Genomic DNA, 21,929 nt, shown 5'->3' with positions numbered 1-21,929 from the left:
CTCTTTTGGCACAAAGCCTCAAACCTCTGAAAATTCACAAAATTCAGTGACTTTTCAAATTAAGGAACTTGAAGTGTCAAAAACCATGATCGGCTCAATTTAAGAACCAATTCAAGACCAAAAACATTCAATTCCATACCATATCATAATTAAGCTGCATTATTGCAAGGACAAACAAGCAGATGAGAAATAAACCATTAATGTCAAGTTGAAACATGCATATTCTGAAGCCGTTTTCATCATCAGTGCTGATAAAAATCCTTACATTTCAAAATAAAATCTCTTGGTGGCATGCAGGAGGGCACACATTCAGTGTATGCCAGTATAACCAAATCTGTCTCTTTGAGACAACTGCTCCTTACTCAGGTAGGACGCTCAAACTCTGTACATGTGATATTGGAAAAGAAGAAGTAACTTGTTTGGACTACTTCTTATGCTCACTTACCATTAAGCCAAGGTATTGCATACTCTGTTCTCAGCGGGCTCTGATGAGAGTGACGTGAAATAATAGGTTCACTTCCCAAGAAATTGTATGAAGTCCCAGAATAAAGCTCCTCATCTTCAACACAATATCAAATATATTAGAACTTATGGACTGGATACCAAAAAGGGTACACAAATATTTTCTGAGTCTATCTAAGTTTTAACTTCCCACAAGAAAAGGTAAACACGGATTTCCTCTGAATTGCCCTAGACATGTATTTTATGTTTACATTTCTGTCAATCATTCTCAAGCTAACACTTCCACACTTGAGTTTATTATTATTATTGCTCTGACACAAGAACTGACAAAAGTCAACATTGGTTTTGTGGCATTTTAACGTTTAACATGAAAACCTACAATTTATCTTAAAACAAGCTAATTTACTTAAATGCACCAGAATTCTGGAATTGTCTTCCTCTCTTTCTATGCTACCATTATTCAGACTTGATTTGTACAGATTTAGGTACAATGCAGGGAGCATATTTTTTTATTCTCATTTCCTGTTTCATATGATGTTGAACCTCTCTTTTATGATCTTGGTATATGCAGGTAAAAGCCACAAATTCTGGCTTCCCCAGATTAAGATCTGGTGGCGTGTTTCCATGCAGTAAGTATACTTGCATTAACATCTCACTTCCCATTCTGCAGCATGTCTTCAGGACAGCTTACAATACTGCTTTTTTATTTACTAAAATTACAGTAATTGATACTACAAGGGCAGTCTAAGTACATTTAGATTATCTGGATTAAATATGTTTGACATCTAGAAATATAGTTTGAAAATTGGTATTTTAGAAATTGCTTCCAAAACAACCTAGTTTGAAGTTCTCCTTTTAAGAAACATGCTTAGGTTCACTACATAAGTATTTTAACATCTATACAGATACACAATACAAAAAAATATGGATGCAAGCCACAATTTTGATAATGACAGACTGGAGGGTGACAGTCGAAAAGACAGAACATTTTTAAACATAAGAATGAGGAATGCAAAGTCTGAACTTACCAACCATAACAGATGTGTAGCTTTGAGCAGGATCAAATGGACATCTGCCCTTACCATCTTCATTTTTACCTCCAAGTTCAAATGAAATTAAATTCTGTTGAAAACCACAAAACAGCTAGTAGAACTTTTTTCTTTCAGCCACTCAACTTGTGCAAAGCTAGCTAAAAACTGAACCCTAAATAATGGGCTATGTCATCAACTTCCAGCATCAAAGGCATTCTGAGTAAATTACAGAAGGCATATGTGTTTTCATAAAAACTTATTGAGCCCCAAATACAGAGAAAAAATGTGATCCCATAATTTGTGAGGGTGGAAGCAGAAAAGAGCAAAAGATGGAAAGTTAAATCCAGACAGACTTCAAGAACGAGCACTCAAAAAAGCTAGACAGCAGGAAAGGCAGAGAAGTTAATGATACATAGAAAGAACAAGCAATTACTCAATTGGACTGAAAAAAATGGAGACTCAGAAATCAAAAAGGCTTTCTGAGGTGGATTAAGCAATTTTTGAGACGATGGGAAATTTCTGAGATAGGGCAAAATCCAATTAGGCTTTAAAAAGCAACAGAGTACTTTTGCTGCTACTTTATAAATCCCTTACAAACCAAAGAATGAGGACCAGAAAGCTGAAAGGTAGCCACAGTACTTGGGAAGTAATCAGTATGAAATGAAATGAAATGTATGTATGTAATGAATGTACTATGCAATGAAATCACTGGAAGCTAAAGGCACAAAGAATTACAAGATTTCTCAATTTTCGAATTGCTAAGAGCTGCAGTAAGGAAATGATACAAGACCCAGTGGCGAGAAAAGGGAGTTTTAATTTTGTGCCAAGACTTCACTTTGAGGGATTCAGCACTACACATCTTTGGCACAGCCAGGAGCAGAGACAAGCAGAGACAGGAATCGGAGAAATTTCAGGCAGATTCAGTAATGAGTGGCAGTTGCAACCACTGTAATTTCAGTTTTAGTAACTAGCTTCATGTTAACACACAATACATGAAGAAGTATAAAAGCTAAGAAAAAGCAGATCTGCAGTTAGACAAGATAAATCAGTAATTCATTCAGTGCTATGAAAAAGGAACAGTATACTCTGCCCCTGCGATGTGACAGTGCAACAAGTACTCCTAACTTACAGCCAACAGTGAAGATGCAACTGTTTTGGGAAAAGAGAATAACTCATTGTCAACCTGAGCTGCTTTTAAGTTACAGCTGTTGCTGGTCAAAACATATGGACATTTCTTACCAGGTAATCACACGTTGGCTGAAATGCATTAGTTCCACATACGTAGAGGAAAGTATCATTCAGCTGTTGCAAGACACGCACGTAATTACGACATTCTGTCTGTAATAGAGGATGAGGAAAGGACTAGTCTGATAAACCATAGCTGCCACATTCCAACATACACAAACAACACTGTCCATTGCTGCTGGTTATGCCACATCACACTGGCAAGCCCAGGTGACACACGGGTGACACTGGGACACCATCTCCCTAGAATCTTCAGGAGCTCTAATCAATCCTTCAAGCAGCTGGTTTCCCACAGCCAGTAGTATGCAGATGCCTCAGAGTTCTCTAGCAGGACAGCATGCTCAGCAGGGTCCATCCCAAGCTGTTTTATTGGAAGGACAAGCTCCAAACACACCTCCAGTTCATGGGAACAACTAGTTAAACATGCAGCGAGTTTTAGACTTTGTCACCCCTTGTATATCTAGATGACACAATGACAGCCAAGGTTGCTTGTTAAGCGCAAAGCCTCAAATACCCTTAAATTAGCCACAAAGCTTTGTCGCATATAGCGCTATCTTTTTCTTTTTTTCCAGTCCTTGAAACTGTCCAAGGATGCTCCACAATATCTTTACCTCTGAAACAGAACACGGAGTTTGACCAAAATCCTTAATAAAGTATACAATAAAAATTCAGAATAATAATGAAGTAAAACAACTCTAAACGACCACTTAAAGAGAGAGAAAAAAAACCAGTGTCAATAACACCCCCTAATTCTTCCTGGTATACTGCCATATCCCTCCACTAACTGCTCTTCCATGAACTTCTTAAGCAAGTTTAAGTACCGAACCTACTACTCCTTCTTATGAGACAAATTAGGTATTTCTGTGACTGTATAGGAGAAAAAAGCAGGGGGAAGAGTGTAAAATCAATTTTCTGCCAGATAAGGCCCTTGAACAGCTGTATGAATGCTTTCTGCCAGATAAGGTCCTTGAACAGCTGTATGAATGTTTTCTGCTGGCATTGTACAGTACAGTGCTGATGGGAGGGGGAGAGAACTGCCCACTTAAGTTTAAGAAATAGCAGTAGTGGCTTAATATCTTGACCCTTTTGAAACTACTACACTGTGCAAAACACCACAGCTACCCCATAAATGGGACCAGAAAAAGGTTAGAAGTGAGGAAAATGCATGGCTAGCTGCTAAAGTATGAGCTGCTACACTGGGAGCAGGAGAAAATAAAATGTATTCAGAGCTCTATCAAAGTATATATTTATGGGGTCTATTATACCCACCAATAATTTTTGAGAGGACTTCTGGAGATTCACACACATGTCTGCTAAACATATGCTCATGCACGAGACAAACTTATATCCCATATTCATCATGGCTGAGTATCAGTATTATTAATACCAACCACAACTGATCCATAAAATAAAAGTATTCTCTGATCCTATTCTGCAGAGTTAGACAAGGAGGAAACACACCTTAAATATCTGTCATACCTCATGTTCAAATAATGTACTGAGGGTCATCAGTGGTCAGTCAAGGAAAAGAAGCAGCTAGTCAAAGGGAGACAGCCCACTCCCATCCCAATGAACCACACGAACACAGGATAACTATCAGCCCTGGATGAAGCACTTGGGGGCTTTTAAGAGCATCAACTAAACAGGCTGCATGTTCAAGGATCACATACCTCCAAGTGCAGAATAGATCTGCTTTTTGTATTCAGAGAACTTGCAGACTTCTACTTTCAAACCTGTGTTAAAGGCCTGACCATCAGTCTTTCCCAGCAAATCTTTGCTTTACTGCATCATTAAATGAAGTGGTGTTACACAAACAGAATGGTACGTTCACACACAGTCAACTACCACAAGCAAACAGGCAAGACAAGCAGTTCAGCCTGTGCCCTGGCAGTCATAAGGAACCAGTGGTTCCCAGAAGCACCAGGGGATCCTGCCAAGCTGACAGGAGGTCTGGCTGCTCGGGTGCCCTCTGAGCTGTCTGAGTCACACCACAAGTGGAACACCTGCCAAGCAACACAAAATACGCATAGACAAAGCTAGCAAAGAAATAAACTGGCCTAATAAAAAACCCCTATGCCCTAAAGCAAAGCACACAAAATTAATCATTCACTCAGTAAAATCAAATGCTGTGAGGGAATTATTGCAATAACAAAACACAGCAGTTGCTACCAATTACTTCAGTGACAGTAATACTGTTTTATCATCTTAATGAAAAAACATTAACATTAAGCACACATTAGGGTGTGTTCAGATTTTCAAACATTCAAATAATATTCAACAAGAAAAGTAATGAACTAAAAATAAGACTAAGCATGCTGCAATTTCTAACACTCAAGTTAATTTAAAAAATTTAGGTGATTGTTTTGAAATTTTAATTTCAAACAGTTGCAGACTTTCTTCTTTCAATGTCATTCCTCTTGAAGTGAAATGTGCAAGATCTTTCTCCAAGTTCAATAAAAGTACATACCTGTTCTGATTTGCCCTTAACTGCACATTTAGTCCTTTTATCTTCTGTGACCTTCCAGTGCAACTAAGTCAAAAAACATGCAACAAAAAAGCACATTGTACTTTAAGTCAATGCAAGGTCTGAAAATCTTGCAGTAACACACAAGAAAAGGCAACCCCATCTAGAGGAAATGCGAGACATTTTGCAAGTAGCATTCAAAGGTTCAAAACCATTTTTTCCCAAGGAGGTGACATTTCAAATGCATGTGCCTTAATCAGAACTAAACTACCATCTTTCAGGTTCATAATGATGATTCCCCACAAACAGCTAATGAACTTTTCATTAACATATGCATTAGGGAAATGCAACTGTAACTGCCTTAAGTATTTTTTCAATTTGCAGTACTTCTCTATTTCATTAACACTGGAATAAAAAACACTTAGGGGAAAGGAATCAAAGAAAATTTACTGGACTAATTTGCATTATACTGAGTACAACTTTACAATTATGTTGTATATGCTGGTGAAAGTGCCCACCACCTATGAACATGTTTTTCGGATTAAAAATCACATAAGCAACTTCTAAAGCACCCTAGGTGATAGTCCATGCTGTACCTCTACATGTGAGCCTGTGTTGCTGATGGGATGAAAAGCAGGAGCCTGGGAAGGACCTGGAAGCAATATAACAGTAGCAGACTTCTGCCTGGCCTAATTTACTTTGAGAAACCAGCCCAAACATATTCAAAATACTTCTCTGAGTGAGCTGATCAACCTGTCTGCACCGCCACTTGCTGGGCAGACACACCTAAACACCAAACAGAAGATGAGACTGAAAGGACAGGGCCTTCTTTTGCAGCACACTCTGCAGCCTCCTCTGAGCAAGCCCCAGATTTGCCTCTGTTTCAGGTTACTTTTTGACTCAGATTAACTGAAAATGGCCCATTCCTGATACTAAGAAAACATGTAAGAACTACCACTGCGGGTGATACCCACAGTTCCTCTCGTCCATCCTTCTCCCAAGAATAAAATAACCAAGGAGATCCAATTACTTGTTGATATCCAGCTTCTATTTTCTTACTCTTTTTTTAGTCTGTAAAATCTTCCAGAAATAATACTGGAGTCAACCATATAGAGCAACTTCTCTTTTAGGTACCTATTTGTCTAAAATGCAATGCTACAGATATCAGGAAATTAAGTCAAATTTGGAGTACCATTTTTACCTGGAGAGTAATGTATTAAAAGGCATACCTCGTGCTGCTTCTCAGCAATATTCACCGCGTTTAAGGCAAAGATCACTTCCCGGGCTCCTACATACAGAACGTTTTTGTCTTCACTTAACAGCAAGGTTGAATAGTTTGACACTTTTGAGTCATTAAAATGTATTAGCTGGACCTCTGTTGAAATGGAAAAAAAATAGCACCTCATGAAGAAACAATCACCTAGGGTCAAGCTCCTGAATAATTTTTTCTAAGTTCTCTAAACAGCTGTTGGAAAACTTGAAAACAACAAAGGTTAATTCAGACAACCCATGTAAAAGAATAGGGACCCCTCAGAAGCTTGAAACAGCAGAAACAGCAGCTTCCACCAACATAAAATCACTCGCCCCGACTTTCTCATTCAATTTCAAATGCTCAAGTATTTCCTTTTGTGGTGATCCCTGTGACTCACTTCTTCATTTTTTTTCCTACTTGCTTTTTCTAAACTTGTATTTTCCACATCCACTGTCAGATTGTTCCTCACCTTTTCTTTCCATATACCAATCTACTGTGGAAAATCAGGCCAGTCACCACATCCCTTTGCAACCATCCTGAACAAATCCTACAAAATATCCGGCACCTTAAGACAACTCTTCAGCATACTGACGTAACAGAAAGAAGACACAGAAGCAAATAACAAACTATTTGCAGCTGACTGTAAAGTGAAAACAGAGATTAAATACACAACATACACACAAAATAACAGCATGAGGGAAAAATCAAGATGAATAGAAGTAAGACAAGAAAAAGAGGGAAATATGAGAGAAAAGGCAGTGGAATGAGGAAGTGTGTAGAATGGACCAAAATGACTTGAAGAAAGGTGACACAAAGCGACTAATACAAAAGGGGTTTTTTTTCTGACTGTACAACTGTAATGTAAGAATGACTGAAAGCTTTGTACATGAAGACACAAGATTAATTAAGCATGGCTTTTAATGATACAGATGAAAACAATGTACTATTACTTCCAACTGTAAAACTCCAGAAACTTTAATTTTAAAATAGATTCTCAAGCACGCAATTTTGAAATCTTTTACTTGGCAGGAAAATTTTCCCAAAATGGATGAACTGGTTAATGCAACTCCACTGAACTAAGTTCCCTCTCCTATTCAAAGCAGGTTTCCAACATTTAAATGCAACAATCTTCAGCAGACAGAGAAATAAATAGCAGGAATTAAAATAAACTCCTTTATTTTGACTAATTTGGATGTGAGTTAGCAGTATCTTACTATGCCATTAAATAGCAACTTGCCAAAAATACAAGATAGAAGCATCAAGGAGTCTAAGTAGGAACTGCAAGCCTTGTGTAGGCCATCCTTTCTGAAAGGCTGTGTCAGCAACTCACTAATTGCTATACTAACCATCAAGCAAAACAGTCATCCCATGATCTGCTTATTCCTACTACATTCTTAATCTCCATCTATCTTTTCCTACAGAATGTCTGCTCAGAATTTAAGATCCTTATTTAAGACTGCTTCAATATACAGCCAATGTATTTGAGTTTGTTCAGTTATTGTACACTTGGTAAAGTAATCAGTTGCTGCTTACTTACATTAAAGAAGGACCAAAAGACAAAATCTCTTAAAGCATCCATGCCACATGGGTAATGGGGGATTAGAAGAAGAAAAAAGGGGAAAATGCATATATTCACAAATAACTACTCTACAGACTTTGCTCTCAAATTCTTTTCAGACCTAGGCTAAATTATCAAACCAAAAGCTAGGGATTTGCTGATTTCTATTACTTCTCTTTGCACTTATATTTGCAGACTTCTTATTATTGTATTGGGAGATTATGAATACATGCTGCAATTTCAAATGCAAGAAGAAGCATTGTTCTGTGAAAGACTTTCATATCGAGACACCGTAAAATGCTGTTGAAAGAGGGCCCAATGCTGATTTTTTCCTTTGTCCATTTATTTAATGCTCAAGACAGCTTGGTGTCAAAACAGATTATTAGCCAGAGAGGTGCATTTTGCTAATGTATTCAGACTCCAGAAAAAAATAATTTGTTTAAACTAAAATACACCTACTGGGGTTTTCCCTTGAAACAAGTTTCAATTGCAATATCCTTCAGCTGAGAAAGCCAAATTTGGAATTCCTCCTCTGTTTCAAAAACTGTTTTCAAAGCTGCTTGAAGGAACCAAAATCAGTTAACCCACTGCCTGAATGACTTTTGAATATTCTGGTCCTACGAATTTCATAAGGTGAGCAAAGTAGCAACACCTGATCAATTCACAGCAAGTTGGCTGAAAGAACCTAAAGCCTCAGGGAGCTTCAAATCCCACAGAAACCCTGAGGATGTGGCAATGTCCAATGTTACAATACTTAAATTTCTGCTCTTACCTTTGTGTTCCCAAGTGATCCTTGGCACTGGGCCAAATGCTATTGCCACTTCTAGCAACAAACCCCAAACAGCATAAAAAGCACACAGAGCCATCTTCAGTGTCCCTGCTCTTCGGGGTTCACTGGGTAACTGCAGCAGGTAGTGTTTCTTTGGCAGATGAAATGGAGACCCCAGGGAGTATTAGAGACCAGGCATTTCAGCTCTTGAGAGCAACACAACAAGGGAGGCTGGAACAACTGTACAAGTACGTGCTTTTCAGCAGATCACTTCAAGAGAACGCACATTTTCCAGGATGCTGCATACACAGACTGCCCACACGCACCACAGGCTGCAGAGCTGCTGAGAAGTGTGACTGAGTGCATTCTTCTGTTTCACCAGAGAAATAAATGATGCTGTGGAGAGAGGAGGGAAGCAAGAAATAGAAGAGAAAGCAAACTAAATACTGCCGAAAATAGCACTGATGTTGCAGTATTTCTACAGCTGTCTGCATATCTTACTTTGGACACAAAATATATTAATTGGTGAAAATCATATTCTTAAAAACAAGACACACATTACATGACAAATGGGCAATAATTGAAAGCAATCATTTGAACCTAGAATTCCAAGTGTAAATACTTTGAATTGTCAATTACACTTAATGCAGAAAACTTGATTCTAGTCTATTCTTTCAACAGTGTGTCAAAGAAAATCCCACCTCTCTTAACAAACAATAAACAAAGATAACAAAAACCATTAGTATCACAGAGTAAAGAACATGAGAAGTGCAGCATTAATAGTAAGAATGGTTACACAATCTGCTGTACCTCCCTTACTTGGGATCTTACAGAAGTCTTTTTTTTTAGTGAAGTTCCCTATAATGCCACTAACTGTGGTGTACAAGGGGTAAAAACACAGCTACAGAAACGAAGAGGCAATGCACTCCACACAAAAATTAAGAGAGAAAACACTTCAACAGTGAAACTGCTAGTACCATGAAAGTACCATGGAAGTCATTGCGCCTTCAAGTCAACCATTACTCTCAGACCATGAAAGGCCTGTCCTAATAAACAAAACTGTCCAGTGCTTTCTACACCATCTTCTAGAAGACTCCACTCCTTCTGTCTTCCTACAACCATTCCTAGGTGAAGACTCCAGAAGCAGTGAGTGCATTCATAAATTACTTGATCATAAACAGGTTTTGAGGCCTGTACACTTGGGGTGGTGATGAAAAAAAATATGCTGTCCTTTGCAGCACAGCACAAGATGCTAGATTTTCAACATGCCACCACTGCTTGAGACACTGAGGTGACACTAGTAAAAGACACTACAATACAAGATGACTGTAATACCTAGAGGTTATCCAGCAGGAGGGCAAGTGAAAGTGTATTGATTTTGCATGGCCTGGTTTTGGTAGCAGGTGGGCTTCACAAGTGGCTCATGGAAGAATCTGCTAGAAGCTTCCACCACATCCAGTAGAGCCAACCTGTGGCAGCTCCAAAGAAAGAAGGGCTGTTGGCCAAGGCTGGCCCCATTACAAATGGTGGTAATGCCTCTGTGATAACATACTTAAGAAGAAATCAAAACACAGTTGGTGGAACAGTTTTAGTTGTGAGCAGAAAAAAGCAGAGTGAGAACACGTGAGAGGAACAGCCCTGCAGACCCCAAGGTCACTGAAGAAGAGGCAGGAGGTGCTCCAGGCACAGAGCTGGCATTCCCCTGCCACCTGTAGTGCAGCCCATGGTGAAGTGAAGCAGCTGTGCCCCTGCAGCCCATGGAAGTCCATGGGGATGCTGAGATCCACCCACAGCCCATGGAGGAGCCCCAGGCTGGAGCAGGTGGATGCTAAAGGAAGCTGTGACCCCGTGAGAGAACCGTGGAGAGAGGGGCCCTGCTCCCCTGCTATAGCAGCCTCTCCTTGAGGGACTGTACCCCGTGGAAGAGTGCCCCAGGCTGCAGCAGTTTTGGGAGGACTGTGTGTCCATGGGAGGGACTCACATGGCAGCAGGTCACAGAGAGCTGCTGCCCTTGAGAGGGACTCACATCAGAGAAGTTCAAGGAGAACTGTCTCCTGTGGGAGGGACCCCACGGTGCAACTGGGGAATGACTCCTCCCCCTGAGCAGCAGGATAAACCATGGTTGATGAATTTACCATAATCCCCATTCCCCGTCCTCTGGTACCACTGGGATAAGGAGGTAGAGCTTGGGAAGGAGGGAGGGGTGGAAGTTGTTTTTAAGGGCATTTTTTAGTTCTCATTCTACTCCTGTTCTAATTGTGTCAATAATGTTTTCAATTCATATCTCTAATAAGAGCCCGCTTCGCCCATGATGACGCTAGAGGAGAAATCTCTACCAGTCCTTATCTCTACCCATGAACCCTTAAATTTTCTCTCCCCTGCCCAGCTGCTCAGCAGAGTGAGTGAGCAGCAGAGTGGGAGCCTGGCATCCAGCCACCATCAGCCCACTTAGTAACACTGAAAAGGAAGGGACCGGTACCTGAAAGACACAGAGGTAAAAAGACTAGGGGAAACCTGAGCAAGAACATCTCTAAGCACAAGCAAGATTCCCCTGGGAGGACGTGGTTTTCAGCAGGAAAAGGCAAGCAATCTCTTGTAAGTGCAGCCAGTGGGTCTTAAGTAAAGTGGCCAAGTAGAAGACCGGAAACTACATTTTAAGTGTTTACACCTGCTTTAATAAATGATCACAGGCAAGATTAAAAGATTTAGAAATCTCATTTACTTTTATAAATATCTTCTCTACTAAGAAAAAAATCCACACAAGACTGTAACTTGCTCAAGCTGAACCTGTAACTTCCTATTTTTTTTATGGTTTTTTTTGCTCTTGGTAAGCACTTTGGATCAAATCCAACTGTTTGTAGCAGGTCGTATTAATCGTTTTGGGTTTTAATAATGTTTTCAGTTACTAGGCTTTTTTGTGTGTCCTTCATCCCTCCTGTTTATCATCATATACAAGCAATTCCAGGTTTTACTCTCCAATACATTAAAAAGTGCCCACTCATCTGAGTTACAAGGCATGACATATTCTGAGGCAAGCAAACAGCTTTACAGGTGAGTGTTTAAAAAGGGAACAATAGTTCAATTATTGAGTTCCACGCAGTTTAGCTATTCTATTTTAAGAGAAATGTAAGGAGGAAAACAGCAGTTTGATCACAGATAATCCTTTGCTTAATGCTACCTTTTGTTAGTGAAAAGACTGCATGTAAAAATCAATTCCCCATTAACTCTTGATTTTATTTTGTAATTTTTAAATTTATTTTTAATTTATTTTTAAAGATACAGCCAGGACCTCTTAATGCTATCAGTTATGTACAATACCATACAGCAGAGACAACTCCAGAGAAGACTTCTGAAGTCCTGTAAATTTTTTCAACTTTCAAACAGAATTAGCAAATATAAGCCCTAGTAAAGGAAAATCCTGAGTTTTCTATAGTCACATAACATTCCTAGTCCAGCTCGCCTACCTCAGTAAATGCAAAATGACAGTGAACCTTGAAACATATTACATTATTTTTCGAAGGAAACAAAGGGTCTGGCTGGATCCTTTAATGCCTTCTTTGCTGTGTGGACTGAGAATCGCTTCGGCTATACAAAATGGAAATCTGTGATTTCATTCCTATTGTACAAGATTGCAAGAAAGCTCCTTTTTCACATTAATAAATTTGACTTTTCAGACATTACTTGATCTAGGGCAAAATTTTGCATGTTACAAAATGACTACGGTGAGCACTACACACCCAATTGTGCAAGACCCACTTTGTTCTTATTTCTATAACTTAAATAGAGATGAAAATGCACTCAGAACCTTGTCCTTTAATTTAGCCTTCAATTTAGTTACTCTCCCCTGCCCCTCCCTTCCCTGTGCTGAAAATTATCTGGAGTAAGTCCTTAACTGACATCCAGTGAGTGGCCATTCATAATCTAATATGAACCTCTTTTTACATAACACAAGTCATACAAGAAAGAAAAGTAAAACAAAAATAAAATTAAAAGGCCTAGACAATGGCCTCATTTCCAGATCAACTTGGTTCCATCAGCGCTCACTAGCTTTGATTAGATCTGAGTGCTTTGAATTTCTGAAAAGTTAAGTCTCCTAATACTTTGAGCGTTAGTCCCAAAAAAATAAGCCACAATTTGCTTGGAAACAAGTACACTGAAGAAGTAAACCTGAAATATTTGGCTACATAAATAAATTCTGATTAAAATGACCACAGGTCTACTTTTCTGTAGAACTGTTAACACTTTTCTGAGATAAATGATCAATAATCCATAATTTAGGGACTCTGATGTTAATTTTGCATCAGCGATGTAATGTGTAATGATGAAATGGAGCAAAATGAGTTTTCTGTGATGCTTGTACTTATGGTGACTAAAAACAGGGCAACTGCAGAAGCAATCAACGCGGCTTCTGTCAGTTTGGCAGATCACAACTGGAAGCTCAAAGCTGTGAACATTCCCCTTGACATGTAAAATTGCAATGCATGGAAAGAGAAATAGGTAGAAACAACCTTCTGCTCTCTTGAAGTATAGAAATTCAAAGCTGTTAGAAAAATTTCAGACTGCGTAACTGCTAGTAAGGAATACTAGCACAAGCTTTGAAACCAGAGTTGCAATGGCATATACTGACTGTTATGAAGATCAGAAACAATGTGTCTCTCACATCACCTGTGTCACTGGGCATCAAAGAAGCAGCACTTAAGTCCACCTTCTGGAAAAATGCAAAATGCTAGTCATGCAGTGCGAGAAGCTGGAAAACCAGTCATGGGAAGGAGACTGTCATCCTTCTCATCCTCCAGGACACAGAGGCAAAGTACACACAAAGCAGTACTTGGGAACACAAAATTTCATCTTTCAGAGAAGTCAATTCCACAACCCTCACCAGTACCCAGGTTTTTTTGTAAGTAATGCAACCCAGAGGCAAGTGTCTCCTTCCCCAGTCAGCATGGTGCAGCTGAATCCAAGTGTGTATCTTACATGAGCAAATACCACACAAGCTAGCCAGATTCTGGAATTTCAAAGCTAGGAAATGGCCAATTTTGCAACGCTTGTTTCAAAATATTTTTTCTTCCGATAAACACTTAGTTGCATTGTGCAACTTCTCAGTTTGGCTCAGTATTACATAAAGTGCTAAGTGGATCTAGTTTTATTTTGCATATGAAGGTTAAAACCAGAAGAATTTATTAACACACCAGAAACAGTCAGCATCATAGCTGGGACTCTTGTGATTCCCAAAAAATGATCATTACCATCACAGAGGATCCAAACTCTCCCTTGAAGAAAGCCAAAGGTGCACCGGCCATACTGGCCTAATTTCATCACTCTCTTCATGATTCCCCAACCATACTAAGTGTCTCTATGATTTTCATCCCTTTTTGTATTGCACTTTATTCTTCTCCACAGGGTTCTCTCTCCCTGCAATCCCTCATCCACTCTGTACTTAGTCTCCCATGCCATCACCCACTTTTCTTCCCCAACACAAGCAATGCACAGCTCCATGACCACAGGTGATGTCAGCCCCCCACAGTGAGGCTGCCAGACAAAAGACCACCTTCCTTAAAGGAAGGCCCTTTAAAGCACATACTTCCCTACCTCTCTATAAAATCACTCCCATATCACTCAATGTCCAGGGACAGCAGAATGAGGATCTCAGAGTAAAGAACAACTAATTGCAAGACACCCTTCCTTCTCACTGCCAGGAGTGAAACAACCATGCCATGGCAGGTTTGCCAGGCAGCCTATCCCACTACTTTTGGATAATTTAAAAAAAAAAGAAAACAAACAACAAAAAAAAAACCGAAAACATTTGCAAAAGTTGCAAGGAGTAACTTTTAAGTTACTATGATGAGGGATATGAAGCTCAATATGTGAAGACAGGCAAATTTATTGAGTGAATTGCTTCTACCAGCAGAAAAGGGTGAGTTAAAGTATTCAGCTGTCAGACAGCATAAATTCCAAGTTCTCCCCACATAACGTTCTTTTGAAGCTTTAACAGAATACAAGCCTGCTTTAACATTTATTGATACCTATTTTAGAACAGACTCTAAGGCTCTGTGCTTGAAAAACAAACCATAGAAATCCAACGAGATTTTGCTTAAACCTGTTTTTCAATTTTGTTTCCAAAACTGAAAGGAAAAGTTAGCAATATTTGTATTTTAAGTAATTTTGATTACACAGTGAGTCTTGGGACTCTAGCTGGTCAGAGTGACCGCAAGATACACTAGAAAGTCTTTTTTTCCCAGCCTGGCAGTCAAAGAAGGAGTCAGAGCTCCTCATTTATCAGTCTCAAGGTTGTTTATTGTATCTTATTTATAAAATTTTTTTCTCCTGTTCTGCTGAGGTCCACTCAGCAAGACAGTCAGAGGCACTCTGCCTGCCCCCTCAGAGGTGGTGTTCTCTTTTTATAATAAAAACTACATGTACAATATTTACAATTACTTTGCAATACCTATCATCTATGTCAGACAGCGAGCTTCTACTCTGAAAGTGCCAAAATCACAGCAGAAGATGGAGGCCAAGAAGAAGAAGAAATGTTGGACACACCCAGATTCTTCCATCTTGCCCCCTGAATCCCCATGCTAAAAACCCCAAAAACTCTATTTTTCCACCCAGTGATAAATTCCCTATCATTCTACTTAAACTTTTGTGGCTTGTAATTCTTCATATAAGGTTGGTAATTGTTTTTCCAAGGGCTAAATCAAAGGCACAGGGGTCTTGGGCTCTGTGCCAAGGTCTCTGAGCCCCCTGGGCCTGGGCTTAAGTCCTCCAGGGCAGCCAGAGGAATTTCCTGGGTTCCAACAAGTAAGAAGTGCACAAATTACTTTTGACATCTGAGTTTTATTTACATAGTTTGTGAATTTCAGACCATAGTTTGTGAAGAAACCGTGCTTTAGTTCTCACCCTTTTACAAACCTCAAGCACAGTGCCATTTTCATACAGTCTCATGAAAAACATCATTATTTACAATCTTTTTATTATAAAATACATATATGGATTCATCTTCTCCTGAGGTAAGGTACAGCCTCAAACTAGCAGACCAGTAGCCCTTTATGATTAACATATATGTAGAGCATGCGATTATTTGCCTTTTGAACTGTAACCAAAATACTTTGCAGTTGCTAGATGATTACAAATTAGATGAATATTCCTAAAACAGTTGGTGTGGTCTTTATCTCTACCACAAAGCCTGCTGGAGGATGTGCACTAATAGTAAAATATAAATGTTGAGGAAACAAATTCCCAGTTTTAGGCCAGAAATCAGGATGTTCTGTTTCTGCATGATAAATATGTCATCAAGCAGTCCTCAGGAAACTAAGGCTTGTGCTTAAAGAAGATAATTTATCTCCAGAGGGACACTGCTAGAGATCCATTACATTTTTTAAACTCACATTCCTGTTCTTTTACTACTACGTTCTTTTTCTGTGGGCAAAGATTACACAAAGATAAAGTATTACATGAAAAAAAAAAATGACAAGACAGATTAAAATCCTTTTTTTTAAGGTTATTGTGGGTAGATCTCTAAGAATAGGATTCAACTTCAAAGAGCAACAAGAAAGAGCTAACTTGGATGCTGAGTTATCCCAAACACAGAATTCAAGAGCTGCCCTGGGCATGTTCTAAGACCCTTTTCTGCCTGACTGGGTACTCCCAAATACTAAACCTGGGTTGTGACAGTGACAGTGTTGCAGTTAAAACCAAGCAAGAAATAAAGTTCCAGAAGTTCATCTTCTCCTACTACTTAAACATACTGTCACAATCAAAAAAATATTGCTCAGTTTCTTTCTCATTTTTTCTTGGGCTCATAGGACTGAGTGAGTCATTTTAAGTTATTTGAAGATGGCAACTAATGGCACATATGAAAGTACCTGCATGTTTAAACTAACAGGTATGTGTGCCTTAAAAAAAAACTATGCTAGGTGTCCAACAACACTTTCAGAGTCAAACATCTCCAAAAGCAAGCCCAGTACCCCTTTATACATACAAAACACATCACACAGGAAGGTGCAACCATGAAAATGACCTTTTAGTGGTAACTAAAGAACAGGTAAATACAGAGTATGTTCCTGAGTGAAAGAAGTCCTTTCCTGAGAAATTTCCTAAGTATTTTGGTCTTGAAGCAAAAGAATGTAATAAATCAAACTTATAATCCAATCCTGATTTATATTTCTCAGTATGCACTAAGTCCCCAGTATTCTTAAAACACATTTATCTGCTTTGCTAACAAGGACACCTGCAAAAGAGTCACCATGAATCCAACACAGCCCCCCTTGCTGTGGGGATGTACCTCTGGTTTCAATGTACATACCTGCCACCCTTCGGAGCCTCCTGCACACCCCAGAGCTGGGAAGCCGTCAGAAAAACGTCCTTCCTGAAAAGAAGTAAGAAACAGGCTTTGACATCAGTACCACATAATCCTGAAGGGCAAGTTCTGATATGGGAGTCACAATAAATCCTCCCTCAAAAGTTTGGCTTTTATTCTCCAGATTTCCAGGGTAGAGCATTCCTGACAAAAAACAGAACTGCTACATTTGCATCCAATGAGCCAAGATCCTGATGTTGCACTTAACATGAAAAAAATATTAAGCAGACCTGACAAAAAGCAGACACATCAGCCCTTTTAAAACTCAATTTGTTTGTCCTATCCCAAGCTGGCTGATATCTACCCAGCACAAAATTATTCAGTACTTGCACTGCAGTAGCAATTACTGATATTGGTAAGAGTCTGGGACCCCTCACATGAAGGTACAGGATGTACTAGAGAGAGGTTAGCCACCAGCCAGCCCCACAAACAACTACCTTTACTAAATTCATATAAAGCAGTTCCAACACTTTCCTCCATTATTAAAGAACTGCATTATGCACCAGCTTAGGAAAGTGGCACTGAATATTGACAATGAAACCCAGCACGCTCATATTTATTTTGCTGTAATCACAGGTCACAGTGATAACCACAGTGGGCCACTCTGAAGCAATCACAACTGAACACAACAAAGCATTTATCCCAAGACTCTTCTACTTTACATGCTTCCAATATGCAGGCTCATAATACTGTTACATCAGATTGTACTTAGCATATGTATTTCCTAATGTTCATCAAAGCACTTTTAGAAGGCTGAGCCATGTGAAGGCATAGTGTTTTTCAAATGCAGGTCACCTGACAGTCTGAAGCAGATTTCACTATAGTCAATAGTAAAGGGGTTCCTAAAGATGCAAGTGCTAAGATGGTACACCTGACATAAAATCTCCACTGCACTTCTGAAGGCTTCATTCTTGTCCCAGAAGATAATAACGACTCAGAAAAAGGAAGCCTCAAAAGAAACAGGCTAGAGACAATTACAAGAAGCAGCTCGATATGGCAGGTCTGTCTGTAAGGGTGAGCCTACACAAGGTCTTTTCCAGAGACCTTCAACAGCGCATGTTTTGTGGCTACCAGTATAGCAAAAGGCATCAAACAGCTACATTTTTGCTTACAAAACAGTATTTTCAGTATCTTTTGGACTATATAAAGAGGGCAAGGTAGTCTAATTCTCCCCACAATCATTTCTAAACAAGATACACCACAAAAATCCATTACACCCATCCATGTTATTAACAATGGGCTACTTTTCACAAACAGTAGCAGAATGTAACTGACTTACTTTTGATGTGAAAAAACCCCATCCACCTTTCACTCTGTTGAAAACAAACTAGAGCAGGCAAGCTGTAAACCATCTGATCAGTTATGAAGCTCTCCACAAATCAGCTTACAGCAGATCACCTCTATGGCTTTAGCTACTCAGTATTGAAGTGAATAGGTAAAATTTACAAAAAATTCCTGCTTGCCACAAGAGGCTATCAATCAACACAGCCACTATCGCTACGGGAGTTTTCAGATCTAAGTACGGCTCCCTACAGCTTATGCTCCCAGAGCAAACTATAATCATCTATTTTAGCTTCACGTACCTTAAGGGAAAAAAAAAATTCTCTTTTGCCTCTCTAGAGAAAGAACTTCCAGCAGCCTATACAAGGACTTTCACCTTAACAAAGTAGTTACATCTAAATGAATAGCTACAGTAAATGTGAAACTCCTTTGAAAAGCCTAGCAGCAAATCAGCTGACCTGTATACTTTCCGGGCTTACTTTAAACAGCCTGACATGGAGGTTTTCAAGTCTCGGCATATAGCTCCCAGTTTCTAACTATGATCTGAGGTCACTGGGGACAGGAGGCAGGTGGCTGGAGGTCAGGCCACCTCTCAAACAGCCTCCGGATCACCACGGAGATGGAAGGAGGCAGAAGAGCTGCTAGGACTTCCAAGCTGTGCCACCTCAGCTCAAGAACTCTGCTCCAAACACAGTCCATCCCTCCTCAGTGTGGTCCTTGGGAAGGGGCCAGTAACCACTAGTGTTTCCAGCATAGAAGCCCGCAGGCATGGGGCTGAGTGTGAGGGTGGCTGGGCTGAGGTGAAGGGTGGTTTGCAAGTAGGGGCTCATTCTCACATTCTCCTTTGGTCACAGTGCCATTGCCTGCCTGCCGAGACACCACCTGTAGCCATGCTACACACAACAAACTACTCCCAGCTTGCCAGAAGCTATGACATAATTAAGCCCTTTAATCCAACTAGGACTTGAGCATGAAATTAAACCTCTATGTGAGCACTGCAGGCTGGCAGACATCCTTCAGGTGCTCTTGCTTGACCCAAACCTCACAGGTGATCCTTCACAGCAGGTACTGCAGAAGATCCTTAAAACTTACGCCCTGTCAGGTTTTAAGAGTACTTAAGTCTAAACTTATGGGAAAAACACCCCTCTAAACTGTTTCTTCTGGCAATGATTACTTAAGCTTGGGGAGAAAAATTACACCACGAATAGCTCATTATTTTGACAACTGTGACTAAGTCTTCAAAGATTAAAGAAAACACCTACTGGATTACAAATGAAAGACAGCCTGGAATACATTATGTAGAATAAAGAGATAATCACCTCTAACAAAATTTTTCATAAAATATCCACAATCCTTCATATATGTGTGTTTGCATACACTTTATTTATTTGAAGATCTCCTAATCTGTCAAATTCCAAACCACATTAATGTATTACAAGGCACTTCTGGCTGTCGTATCCTACTTGTTTAAAAAAAAAAAAAATTAAAAATCTGAAGAACAACTATGATGTACTACTTCTCCCCTGCACATCAATTATGATCCAGATCAGGAGCATTTCTTTCATTTTCTATTCAAGCACATGCCTGCTATAACCAGGTCCTTGTGATTCTAAATTAAGAAAAGAAAAAAGAAAACTCACTTATGAACAAATTTTCTTTACTTGAAAGTCTCTTTGGGAGGCCACAGGGGCAAATTTTAAGTTTGGTAACATTTCTTGTGCTACAGCACTATACACTGACCTTACTGAAATATCATTTCCAGATAAATACCCTGATAATCTAGAGCTATATTTGCTACTTCTATTTCAAGTCAGCCACAACCTATACATACTGGCTTTCTTAGAAAAACTAATTTTAAAAGCTTATGTGGAAGCCACAATAAGCCAATATACACCTATGAGTAAGACTGCCCAGACAGCTGCTCACAGACTGTGTCTGCGACTAAGAACTTTCCTGTTAATGCCATGTGTGGTTTTACAGCTTTGAATTACATGAAAAGGTAGGCTAGACTACAAACTTCAAGAACAGCGCATATTACCATCACTATATTTAAATAATTGATCTGAAACACTAAAATAACTGCTGCTGACACAGCCCCCATCCCATTCTGGATGGGGCTGGTGATTATATCTGCACCACCTGTGCAAAACACTGGGGGTGAAAAACCAAGTAACAAATGTGCTACAATATTTAGAGAGAAAAGCTCAATTTTTTTTTCCCCTTTCCTGCCTGCAAAGTTTACTTTTCATAAAAAGTATCTTAATTTCACAGACCCATTTACTTGCCTATCAACACCAGTCTACTTTTACTAAACATTATAGGAAAAATAAGTACATGAGCTTTAACCTGAAGCAGAGGCCCATGCTAAACCTTGTTCTGAAACAATGAAGTGAAAAAAGTCCTGTTAGATCTCGAAAAGACATCTCCATCTCACCCAAATTCCGCTGGGATCCTCAGTTTTAATTCCTGTCACCTCAGAACTCCTCAGATCTCACAAGCATCTTCAAAAAAGCCAAGAAAAATATAGAGACTAAACTGGTGGCAGAGAGCTACAAATGCCTTCTGTATCCCAATGACAAAATAAGAATATCAAGGCTGGGCCAGCTACTGCCATGATGAGAGTTTCTCCATTTTTAAGGATATTGAGAGAATCTGTTGTTAAGCAACTTAACTTCCATAAAACTGAATAGGAGCTTTCATGATAGTATCTATGCATCCCAGCCCTTGTTCAGAAAAGGATATGAGTGGGTTTCACAATTTCAGCTTTCTTCCAGTTACAATACATACAAGTATCAATACAAGAATATTTTAATAAAAAAAACATGGTAGCAGTTTAATAAAAAACACAGTAATGGTTCTGAACCAAATTCCAATAAAGGTAGAGAATACCAACACAACTGTGCGAGTCCAACAGCCACAGCGCAGGAGAGAAGAAACAAGGAGGCACAAATGCATAAAGAAAGGAACAAGTACCAGCACTTTTGCTTGAGATTATTCTTTTTAAGGCACCACTTCAGGGATATGTAAAATCTTTATGTATTCACACAGCCTTTGCTTAGGAAGGAAAAAAATTCAGAAGGAACACTACAATATTCTGGTCAATACAAAAACAGTCTTTGGAGAGCAGAGATCACTGTGACCACCTCCACAATCAACAATTTTTCTGCTTTGAAAAGATCAATATAAAGGAGACAATTACTACTCCTCTTGTCATAAAATCCCACGTAATCCATGTCTCCTTCTCCTTCTATCAGAGAAGAAGCAATCCCGGAAATTATTTGCTGGTTAAAAAACCTAAACAAAAGTCTAAGTTCTGCCTTCATTTTCCATTATTGCTCTTTCATCAGATGTTCTCTAAGGTCCCTAAAGGAAAATCAAGAGCTAAGAAAATCCCAAAGACCCACAAAAACACGTGTCTTACCCAAAAGACTATCAGTTGCCAATTATGGAGAAACATCTTCTAATATTAATAAGAGAAGTTACTTATCTCTATATTCATTCGGACAACATG

The 21,929-nt window shown here is 39.3% G+C and overlaps 1 protein-coding gene across 1 annotated transcript in view; it reads right to left on the bottom strand.

Moving 5' to 3' along the window:
• Window positions 1–17,149, bottom strand: part of SEMA4D (semaphorin 4D) — a 28,370-nt gene extending 11,221 nt beyond the window's left edge. Inside the window, exons 1-7 of the mRNA XM_058823629.1 lie at window positions 17,084–17,149; window positions 8,785–9,177; window positions 6,432–6,577; window positions 5,206–5,268; window positions 2,733–2,831; window positions 1,491–1,584; window positions 446–559 (exon numbers count right to left, since the gene is read on the bottom strand). Coding sequence (XP_058679612.1) covers window positions 446–559; window positions 1,491–1,584; window positions 2,733–2,831; window positions 5,206–5,268; window positions 6,432–6,577; window positions 8,785–8,878 — 610 coding nt within the window. The 5' untranslated portion in view covers window positions 8,879–9,177; window positions 17,084–17,149. The remainder of the gene's footprint in view (window positions 1–445; window positions 560–1,490; window positions 1,585–2,732; window positions 2,832–5,205; window positions 5,269–6,431; window positions 6,578–8,784; window positions 9,178–17,083) is intronic.
• Between the last annotated feature and the right edge of the window lie 4,780 nt (window positions 17,150–21,929).

The sequence above is a fragment of the Ammospiza caudacuta genome, chromosome Z (assembly GCF_027887145.1).
Source record: "Ammospiza caudacuta isolate bAmmCau1 chromosome Z, bAmmCau1.pri, whole genome shotgun sequence".
NCBI classification, from domain to species: Eukaryota; Metazoa; Chordata; class Aves; order Passeriformes; family Passerellidae; genus Ammospiza; species Ammospiza caudacuta.
This window is presented reverse-complemented; position numbering and strand designations above follow the sequence as displayed.